The sequence below is a fragment of the Atta colombica genome, unplaced genomic scaffold (genome assembly GCF_001594045.1).
Source record: "Atta colombica isolate Treedump-2 unplaced genomic scaffold, Acol1.0 scaffold14, whole genome shotgun sequence".
NCBI classification, from domain to species: Eukaryota; Metazoa; Arthropoda; class Insecta; order Hymenoptera; family Formicidae; genus Atta; species Atta colombica.
The window spans coordinates 561,179-572,928 of NW_017259228.1; the positions used below are offsets into that span (position 1 = coordinate 561,179).

The following is an 11,750-nucleotide window of genomic DNA, read 5'->3' on the forward strand; positions in this document are numbered from 1 at the left end:
AACTTTTTGTCACTTTTTCTGTTAAAAAGCCATCACTATTTCACACTTTTTTCTGATAACTAGATAAAACTAGATAAAAATGTTACTACTTTTCAGTGAATAGGCGTCGACTTTTGTCATTGAAAGAATATTTAAGTTAAAAATTGTGCTCTACACTAAGAGAAATATTTGGTATGAACAACCATAATTTTATTGTGAATTATCAAAATTTTATTATATTTTAATTTATAAATTGTATTGTTCTAATTAAAATTTTATTATTTTAATTATATTTTGATTAAAATTGCAGCTCAATTTTTTAATTAAAACATAATTTTGATAATTTACATATCAATAAAATTATAATTGTTATATACCGAACATTTTTCTCAGTGCAAAATTAACTTTTTGAAAAATTAATTCAGTTTATTTAAGCTTTAAAAATGTTTTTTATTAACAAATCGCACAAGATTTTTTTATATAGAATATAGATAGACTGTTGATGAAAAAACATAATATATAAATTTGCAAATGCATTCTTTCAAATATAGTTGCAGATTGCTATGCACAGTGTACTAAAAGTATGCAGACTGCCAAGAGATATCGTAGAATATCTGCGGAAAAATTATTATCGAATATTACAGCTATTGCAAATAAGATTACGATACATTGTCTTGTTTCAACAGTTTCCGTTACAGAGTCTGGTATCGAGAGAACGAATTGCAAAAAATTCTTCGTGGAATTTGATCCGAAGTTTACTCTTTAAAGGTATATCGGCAACGAGGGAATAATCCACCAAGGGTGCTCGTTCAGATCCCTTCTGTTATGCGGCCACGCGTGATACCCGACATCCGATCGAGAGCGGTTAACCCGGGCGCTAAGTTGGTTACATCGTAACCGAAACATTTTTGCAACTTCTCGACTATACGCAAATCGAATTTCGGTCACGTCAAAGGTAAACTACGAACGACGACGAAACTGGGATCAGGGATATTAGTTGATAAAGAGAAAGAAAGAAGAAAGGATAAGAGATAGAAGGGAAGGGAGGAGGAGAGACGAAGCGACACCGAGCATGTTTCGGAGCCGGATGGAAATTTCATTCGCTAGTTTTCTCCGCTTAATAAGACGAGAGACGGAGCCACGAGGTCGCTGCCGGTTTGCAGACTTTGGAAAGGGGAAACAGAAAGGGCGCAACAAGGGCGGGGGTGATGCAGAGGACGCGCACGGGCTGCACGGTGATAAAGGGGAAACGCGGCGAAAAGGGGGATCGGCGAGGGATGCAGAGGGGCGGCCAGGACTGGGAGGCGAAGTGTCGTCGTCCGAATAACGGCCAGGCGGCATCGACCGATCTTCCTGCCCCCGGCCCGCACGAAGCGTCAACTTGTTTCCCTTCTGCTACGCGAATATCGGACCTTCAATTTGCCCACTGCGGTTCGCTAACGCGATTGTCCTCAGCGAGCTGTCCATGACGCGGTTGTTGCGTGACGCGTGATCGGGGTATGACGGCTAAACGGTTCTCGAATTCACTTCGCAGCGGTGCACGCGCGCGAAACCGCGAGTAAATGAATTTCTGCTGTCAAATTAGAAAACGAGAAATAATTTCTAAAAAGCGCCTATTTCAAAAACCTTTTTTTTCTCCTATATTGTTTTTTCGTTCTCTAAATTATATTAAATAAAATAAAAATTTACACAATATAAACGGAATTAATTCAAATCATATGGCACATAAGACAATTATTGATAAGCAAAATGTAAAATAGATTTGAATATCTGTAATATGTATTTCTTAAAAAATTCATATTGAAAAGTTATTTGAAGTTATTATTTAATATGTAGTTTTTTATACATTTTTTTTTAGGTACATCTCTTTTAAACTATTTCTGAAGTTTTCTAAATTTTAATATCTCGTTTAAAGCAAATTTTTATTACTATTTCAGAAATTTAAATAATATATTATAATATAAAATATTTAGTTAATATAACAAGTATATGAAAAACGTTTTACATTTATTATTATATATTTGAGAATTATAATTTTATATTTTTATAGAAATATTTGAATTATTTTCAAGACAATAAAATAGTATATGTAATTTAGAATGACATAATACACTAATATTAAAAATAATTTAAAGAAATAATTTAGATTTAGATTATTAATTATTTAATATAGACTTAACAATATGAGAAAAGAAATAATATATATGCAGTATATGCAGTTCTTTTTATAACATAGGTATGTGTCAGGAAAAAGAAATATGAAAGAAAAATATATTCGAAACAGTTTATTCAAAAATAAAAAATAACATTTATTATGCGTTGCATAGACATATTTTTGCTTTATTTATGATTGATGTTTCAGCAATAACTTTTCGCGCTGCCGCGTCACAAGATCGATCATAATAATAACTTAAGAAAAGAAACTATTTTCAAACAATAAGTCACGAGCGAATACTTTCATTCTTTTCCCTCAGATTTATCTGAGTTCAATGGACTAATGGAAGGCTATGAAGAAGACGATGACACTCATTTCTGCATCAAGTGTAATTTAACAGTTCATGGGCTTGACAATTATGTACAACATCGTCGATCAGGCTGCCGATCATCGGATGTTAAAATCGAAATTGTTCACGAATCACCATCGACACCGACAACGGTGTCCTATCCCGAATTTCTAAACGCAGACGCATTCTTCAACTCGTTAGAATTACAGAGTAATACTCGACGAGCGCCGACTTTACTGGATAATAGAAAATTCAAGAAAGATGACAAAAGAAAGAAAGACCAAAAAAGTCAGGTGGATGGTGATGAGACCGGCACGAAGGATAAACTTCACAGCATGTTACCCACGGTCAGCGATCTGGACGAACCACCCGATTTGTGCATCCAGTCCCTCAAGCAGACAACTCTCGACCGAAAGAGGCACGAGAATCAGCAGAGTTGGTTGGATGACACCATTCTCGCTGACCTTTCTTTAGGGAATAGCACGACCAAGAAGCTGGCGAGATACGACTTCGAGTACGATGACTCCGAAGACGATATTCTAGAGGAGGAATTGGGGGAAGATTCCTATTCGGATTCAGATGACGGCGAAAATCCACAGGAAGGTCCACCGCGAGATCATACTGGTGGAAAGTGGAAGCCCGGACTGGACGATTTGCCGCAGGACACGCCGCATATGCATGAGGAGGATGCAGAGCCCGACAATGATCATCAGGAACATCCCCCGCCAACGTATACTGGTGGTAAATGGCGACCCGCGGAGACATCACAAGTAAGAAGAAAAAACAGATTTAAGATTCAGAAACACATGAATAATTTTGTATATAAATTGTAATTTTTATTTTGAAAAGTAGTACTTAGTCACGGGAATAACAGGAGATTGCTTCAGGAGATTATTCTAAATGAAACAATGAAAAAATAATTCAAATTAAATCAAATCAATGCGCAATTTTTTAATTTATATTCGATTTATTCTGCGAATCATTCTGTGTATCAGCATGAATTTGATATGCAATATGATTCCACAAGCGGACATGACCTCGCGCGAGCTATGACGATTTGTTGAACAAAGAGACATCGACCATTACAGAAGGTCGAGGAATACGAAAGCAAGGATACATCCGGACAGCCGCCGCCGGGATACACGCGAGGGAAATGGGTACCGGGTGCACGAACGGATATCGAGTCGGGATATTGGTGCAATCCTTGCGGCAGGAAGCTCGCATCGCGATTGGTCTACAACAGGCATCTGCTCTCTGATTTGCACGCCAAGAGGAGCATTAGGGAACTTGACGGTGAAGCTCTCTATCTACGGCGCGGAATAAATTCGCACGCAAGAGTGTCTAGAAGAATGTCCACTCGTAAGAAGACCTCGGTAATAATGGTCTTTTTAACTTGTTAACACATTAAAACCAACATTTTTACTTAGCTTATTTAAATAGTATATCTTGCTACAGCAGGCATGTCCAAGTTTAACTCGGAATCAAAATGTAAGATTGTGTCGATGCAAAAAGATTCAATGTGGGTCGGATTTCGGGGTTCTGTAAAATGTTGATATTCGTCTGAACGATACGTATCAATTTAGTCCCCGAAATCTTATTCGTATTGAATCTTTTTGCATCAATGACTTTGTATTTCGTTTTCGGAAATTAGATATGCCTATTGCTAGAAAAAGAAATAAAAAGTAATTATTGTAATTCCTATGAATTAATTAGTTAACATTTACAACTGTATTTTTACTTTATTATAAATTATTATAAATTATTTCTTTATTAAAAAAAAAATTTTTAATTAATTTTAAAAATTTCCGATAAAAAAAATTGTGATTAAAAGAAAAAGATTTGCGTGCCTCTTTATAGAAATAAAACTTAATAAGATTTAAGAAAATTCCGATTTTTTTACGAGATACACTGTGTTTCAAAAATATCTTACGATATTAAATCTTAAAAATCATATTGAACGGAAACATATTTCAAATGTAAATAACAATGACAGCTCTCCAGATGGAATTTTTTTAAATCTCTAATACAAACTGTACGATTAAGTCACGCTGTATTATCAGAGAACGAAGGAAGAGCCCGAGCAAAAGAAAGTTAAGAAAGGTCTGCGTCAAAGGGAGAAGGAGATTCTTCTCTGCGAGATGTGCCGCACGCGCGTGAGGAGGCCTCAAATGGGTAAACATTTGCTCTCCCATTACCATTGCCGTGTGTCAGGTGTCCTCATGAATCCACGCAATCCAAATGTACGCCGTTTCCTTCTGGAGCACATAGCGAACGTGGTTCGACAAAGCCCCTTCCAATGTGCTCCTTGTCGTTTTTACTGCAACACCGAGGAGACGTTCCTGCTTCATTGGCGTTCCGATCTTCACTCTAAGACCGCAGAACAGGTGAATGGTCGCTCATTAATCGAAGCGAGATGTTAAATATTTTTCGGCCCAAGATCGACATATCCACGTTTTCATCCATCGATGCAGATATTATGCACAATCACGCGTACGATTCTTGCACCTGTTGACAAGTTATTACTCAACGAACATTAAATAGATGAGAAACGAATAAGACAGTCTTAATCGACTCGTACACCCGATGTTCCGTTGCGCAGAGAGACTCCTTGTCATTTTTCTTTTTCTTTCTCTTTCTCAGATCGGCGGCAGTTGCCGATGCACTCCGTGTAACTTCTGGTGCGCAGACAACGCGACAATGGAGTCTCACCTTCTAAGTACGAGTCATCGTGACGTAGTATCGATGATGAAGGGCTCCGTGCCGGTGGTAATTAGTCGTCAACGTATGTTATCCTGCTGCAGTTGTGATCGGCAATTTCGATACAACTTCCAGCTGCGGTTGCACGCCAAAGAAACTGATCACACCGTGAGCGATACCGCGTCGGACGTGTATCAACAGCGTATCAAGTGCAATATATGCTCCCAAGTTCTCCGATCCTTAGTCGCGCTTCAACGTCATCAGCTGACCAGTCACGTCGCCAATGACAAAGAGAAAGGCGAGGTCATGGCGGACGTGCAACCAGCACCGTACTTCTGTTCCTTCTGTTCGATGAATTTCACTACCCCTCAAGAAGCAGTTCTGCATCGGAGAACCTCTAGTCACAAGGAAGTCGTAAAGGCACGCAAAAGCAAGGAAGGTGTATTAGATACAGCGCGGAAGTGTCCTCACTGTGATGAAAAGCAGCCGAATCTCACGACGCACAAGAATCATCTTCTTCTTTGTCATCCAGAGCTTTGTCATCGGTAATTTATCTTTTTTTCTTGCGGCAAATTATTGATGTTACATCGACGTTGCACGTTGCTTTCGTAATTCTTTCATTTATGAAATAGCATAAGAATTATCATTTTTTTTAGTTATATAATAAGTAGATAATGTAGATATTTTTGAAGCATTCCAAAGCATTTCTTCTTTAGCATTCTAAATTTTATATTTTACAACTTACAAGTAAATCCTGTGTAGAATTTGTAATATTATATATCATATATATAATTGCGAATTTTATAATCTTTTTAGATGTCCTCGATGTGGCACGCTTTTCGCTCTGTCACAAGACGTCACTTGGCATACGCGAGAGGGTAATTGTTTGAAGAATGATGCACCGAATGTTGCTGAGACTAAAAGTAACGAGAAAGAATGGAAATGCAAGGATTGCACTTTTTCCACGGATTCTAAAGCCGAATTCATTTTTCACGAAGCCCTGCATGCCGGTACCGTTCAAGAAACGGACAAAGAAGCGTCCAGTTCGAGCAAATTGCCGAAATACAAGTGCCCGACTTGTGGAAAGATTTTTCCGAAACCATCACTACGAAATCACATCAGGCAGCATACTGGAGAAAAACCCTTTACTTGTATGAAGTGTTCGATCTCATTCTTAAGAAGATCGCATCTCATTATTCATCAAAAGCTATGCAACACTTCGTCGAAATCTCTGGACAAAACTGGTCGTCGACGGAGCTTCATCTGTTTTCATTGTGAAGAAGGCTTCTACACAAAGTAAGTAATTCAATTTATCAATTATTATTATTGAAATTATTATTATTGCATCTCATAAGTGACATGCTTGTCTCGATAACTTCCGTTCCAAAATATTCATATAATATTATATATAAATTACATATATAAAGACGCGTTAATTTTTAATCTGAAAGCTACAGATTTGCATTCTATTTTTGAATATATAATATAAATAGTTGAAGTATAAATTTTTGGTAGGTAAAGACACAACAAAATAATGATTAAATTTAATAAATTTGTTTATTAGTGTTTATTGCATATTGTGATATTTGTTTAACTTTATATATTATATTATATAAAGTTTGTAATTTATGGTTTTTCTTGAAATTTATTATTGCCGTGTTAAAATACAAATTACGTTTAAGAATTTCGTAACAATCGCAGGACAAATGCTCCATGAAGTTATAGGTCGGACATATTTTACGTCAAGAATTTATCACATTATTTGCTATGGAATATTACGCAAATTTAGCTGCAATAATAATAATTTTCTAAGAAATAGCACGTATCATGTATCATTCGTAGAGAGAAAAATGTTCATTTACATTCGCATTTATAACCGAGTATATAATCATGTTTTAATCTCATAATCACATGTTAACTTGAAAATGATGAATAGCACATCTTACGCAATATAAAATAATGACCTTTTTATAGATTTGTAGCAAAATTGTTTGGATCGATCCGAATTGACAATCGAAATAAATTCACTTTAAAATAAATATAAAATGTTACTAGCTTCAACTTTTCGACTTGTTCTCGATACGACGCGTCACACATTCACTATTTTTCTCGCAGCGTGACCGTTCCGTAATAAATAAGGGATAGCGTATTCGGGGGTAAAAACGCCCTCGGGCAATAAAAGCGCTCGCCGCGAGCCGGAACCGCGAAATGTTCGCGCGGTCGTAGTAAAAGTGTCCTCGCTGCATAACTATAAAATGAAGCAGCGTGGCCCAATGCGGAGGAGACCAGGCAAAGCGGATCGAAAATACGAGAGAAAAGAAGCGAGACGAACCGCGAGGTGTTGCGAACTGAAAAGAGAGACACAAATGGGTTAGAAGAAAGAGACGTACGCTCGTTGGTCCAACGAGTGTCATATTAACATCTCATAATAATGTATATGAACCCGCCGGTCATTTCGCTATTTAACGGGCCTCCATTATATAGCAGTGATGTACATCGTATATTTCTACAATGCCGACATATGAGAGCGCAATGCCTATACGCGCATTATGAGATGTCATAAAATTAAAATACACGGGTATCAACGAGTTGTTAAGCTTTAATATTTTATCGCGCCATTTCTAACAACGTATTGAGAAACATGGTATTATAAAGTGGAACAACTTTGGTTTAGTTGGAATAACTGGCCCAAATTTTAAAAAATGCCTAGACACCACATCTATTTTTGATGATATTTTATGTCTTATGAAGATGTCTTATGTCCCGATTTTGATATGCATATTGTTTAGGCATTATCAAAATTTAGGCCAAATTACTCCATTTTATCAAAATTAAATGTGGATAAGGCTCCGTGTGTTTATTTTTTTCTAATTTTTAAATTTTTAGGAAAAAATAAAAAGTAATTTGAATTAAGATAATTTCCTAAGGTTGGTAAGAAAACTCTATTACAAGAAATACTTTTTTTTAGAGTAAATTCTTAATATTATAGTTTATTATTTTTAAGAGTACTAAGTATGAGTATTAAGAATTTATGAATAGATCTACATATTCTTGTAACCGAACAATATATAGTAAACAAAATTAATGTTATATTTTTCAACGACGTACAGACTCTCCGCCAATATAATAGGCGAATAACGTACGTGTATGGCTGTCAGAACGCGGATCATTTCACGTGTTTAACGGGCTCGTGTTATAGCGGTTATATACTCCGTGTCCCTTTAATACGTGCGCCAGGTGAACGCCTTCACGGTCACTCCCTGGTGGTATTTGTGTGCCGCTCGTACGGCACACAAGTATTAAACCATTGCCCTGCTGTAGAGCGGCCGCTATAAAGCAAATGTTAACACCTCGGCTCCGCCACCTCGGTTCTTCTCTTCGTGTCTTACCTCCGCCTCCGCCGTCTCCTCCAAGTTCTCGCCGTACACGCATTACCTTCTGTAACGGCGCCTATTCAACATCCAGCTACCGTCCTATTCTCACACCTACCATCCCCGAAGCCGAACGACCAGCCAGAAGTCTCGACATGCAGCCACGAACCACGAGGGTTTCGCTTAATGTTATGATTTCGGCCATTCCAAGGGATTATGTTTGACCGTCGTCATTCGGGACACCCTTTAGTACACTCTTTGTCGTTCACGTACGTTGCTACCTTTTTCCGTTTTTCTTTTTCTCCTCCTTCATTGATGCTGATCCGTCTTCTGACAATGTTTTTAGTATTATCTCGCATTCGTCGCATTTAGAAAAATTGGCAAATTTTAAATTTTATTGAGTCGCGCTATTTTGAAATCTCTTGGAATAACGTACTTATGAAGTATCAATTGTACCAGTTTTATTGATGTGCAATAAAAATTTTGGCATTACTACCAAAACGTCATGAAAATAATTTTATCGAAGACTATCATTTTCCATGTATAATCCGGGTGGTTTATATTCATACGTGAATTTTACTGCGGAGACCGCGATTACATCGTGGCGCGCCTTAAGAAAGTCGAAACTAGTTTTGTAAAGTTCCGACGAGTCTTCAAATTATTTAATCGACAAATTTTACGATCCTGCTAGAGCTTATCCCCCGAAAATCACTCTCTACCTTGGTATCATCTCCGCGGCAAACTCGGACTATCTCTATGCAGACACCCTATAATCTTCCTTAGGGCTTAGCTTACTGTAGCGTGGTACGCGAGATCGACGTACCTGGAACTCGACATCTCGTTCCGAGCGAAAGGAGTTAGAAGTTCTAGCAAACCACCTTGATTAGAACCCTCTCCTCCTCTTCTTGTTACTTCCACTTCGTCTTGTAATAGAAAAGGGCCGACCAGGAAGGACTATATGCGTCATCTCTTACGAAGGTCAGTTGGCAAGCTCGTTCGTTAGCTCCAAGATGAGGCGTGTTCGTAGAAGAGTAACGCGTAAAGGAAGACCACGAGGAACGTGGTGTCATGGCGCGAGAAAAAAATCTTACAGGCGACAACTAGGAAGTCCTGCGGCTTGACCTTTAAGATGTACCTTACTTCTTGTCTACGCGCAAGTTTCATCAGAAACTTCAGTAACATCTCTTTTGCATTTTCATTTTGTCTTCCTACATCTGAAAACTTTTTGTAATCTACGAGAGAAGATGTGTTTTGGAAAATGTCCTATAGTAATGTATTTCATGTTATAACAAACATGTGAATAAGTACTTGTTAAAATAATTTCTTCATAAATATCGCTTCCTTACTTCGATTGAAAAAAAAATGTAATTTTTTATGAATGAGTTAAGTGAACATAACTTTATAAAAAATTGTCACAACTTAAGGAGAATGATTTTAAAAGAAATCGTCACAATTCAAAAAGGGTGATTTTTTAAGAGTTGCAAATAAAAATGACATCGTGTTAAAAATATATTTCTTTTACCAATATTTGACTCAATAATTTTCTGCCAAATTGGAAAATAGTTCTTGTTCTTTTCTAAAAAACTAAATTTTTTGAGTTACTTTTGAAGTAAGGGAGCGATATTTTAAATAATTCGTATAATAATAATAATAATAATACTTTTAAATAATTGCCACAACGCTAGATTTCCTTCGTCATTGGAAAAATTGTACATTTATTGTATAAAAAAGTTACGATATCTTTGCTCTTTCTGTAAACTTTTTTAAATAGCAAGATTTGAAAAAAGTGGCGAAATTTTCTCGCATGCAGATAAGATTTTTCGTAATGCGCAAAAATATAATGCGCATAAAGTTGAAAGCACACGAGTCATATCGGTCAGGTCAGCGCTGCGGTATGTGGTGGGCAAAAAAGAATTGTAATGAATCGAGCGGAGGTTTAGAGAGGAAGAAAATAAAGGAAGAAACCAATTACGAGAAGACGAGCTTGCACAGCGACGGATCGCGCATTAAGCGATTCCTAGAATACGCATGCATCTTACGATGTATGCGCATATTCAAGATAGTATGTCATACGTGCGAGCTACTAACTGCACGATTTATTTCCTCTCAGAGCAAGAAGTCGGAAAGGAGCAACAAGAAGATTCGAAAGGAATATACTCCCAAGACAGTTCCATATATACTGCTTGAGTTTTTATTAATACAATAAACGAAATTGCGGTAAAAGAACGCTGTCATAACAAAATATTCTGTTGGTTAGAAGAAGAGAATATCATTTATTAATATTAATAAACAGTGATGAAAAAAAAGGAAATTTCATTAAAAGAAATCCAATCGAAATACAAAACCCGATTGCTAATTGTAATGACGAGAAAATATTACGATTATAAAAGAATGTCAGTATAAAAGAATGTATTGACTAATACTAATAAACAGTAATGAAAAAAAGGAAATTTAATAAGAGAAGAAATATTTATCATTGAAATATAAAAGTCGATCATGTCTCAATCAGCGATTAAAGGCGAGATTTATCCGATTTTGGAATTGAAAGACGAAGTCTGCCATTTCACACCTCTCGTAGAGTTATTAATGCACTGCCGATCAAACTTATCCCATCTTGCGGCAGAAACGGACAAAATGGCAATCCTACTGAGCGGGAATATAGCCAGAGTTATCGATAAAATATTTGGTTCGGCAACTTGTCGAACGAGTTGCCTAGAAGGGAAAATTAATGACACATCAGTTCAGAAATACAAAATAGTAGTCATACCAAATTTTCTTATGCATGTATTTTAGATCCAACTGTATCTTAGATCCAATTGTTGAATTTTTTCTTGGATTTTCTTCAGATTAAACGGCTTCCCTCCTCTCTAAATTTCCATTTTAACATTCAACGATTTCAACTGTTAGTTAAACTTAGTTGCTATTCATTCATATCTTCGTCCCGTTTAGCGCGAACGCGACTGCTTCGAATAATCTAATTAACTCACGGCGGAACGTCCGGTGCTTCGCGATCGATCGTATTCCAACGATAGTTTCTGGTTCAACGATAACGCGATATCCCTTCCTTGTCGAAGGACGAAGAGAGGGGGGGGGAGGGGTGAAGGGGGCTCAGGTTCGTTACCTGTAGAACAAGACGCGTGCTCGCGTAGCTGCTGCATGAGGACGACGCAGCGCAAAAGGACGAATAGTGAGAGGGGAG

At 37.1% G+C, this 11,750-nt stretch overlaps 1 protein-coding gene across 1 annotated transcript in view; it reads left to right on the top strand.

Moving 5' to 3' along the window:
• Nucleotides 1–2,476: 2,476 nt before the first annotated feature.
• LOC108684742 (zinc finger protein 600-like) overlaps nucleotides 2,477–11,750 on the top strand; it is a 35,031-nt gene continuing 25,757 nt past the window's right edge. Inside the window, exons 1-5 of the mRNA XM_018189205.1 lie at nucleotides 2,477–3,253; nucleotides 3,572–3,856; nucleotides 4,544–4,867; nucleotides 5,124–5,725; nucleotides 5,997–6,476. Coding sequence (XP_018044694.1) covers nucleotides 2,477–3,253; nucleotides 3,572–3,856; nucleotides 4,544–4,867; nucleotides 5,124–5,725; nucleotides 5,997–6,476 — 2,468 coding nt within the window. The remainder of the gene's footprint in view (nucleotides 3,254–3,571; nucleotides 3,857–4,543; nucleotides 4,868–5,123; nucleotides 5,726–5,996; nucleotides 6,477–11,750) is intronic.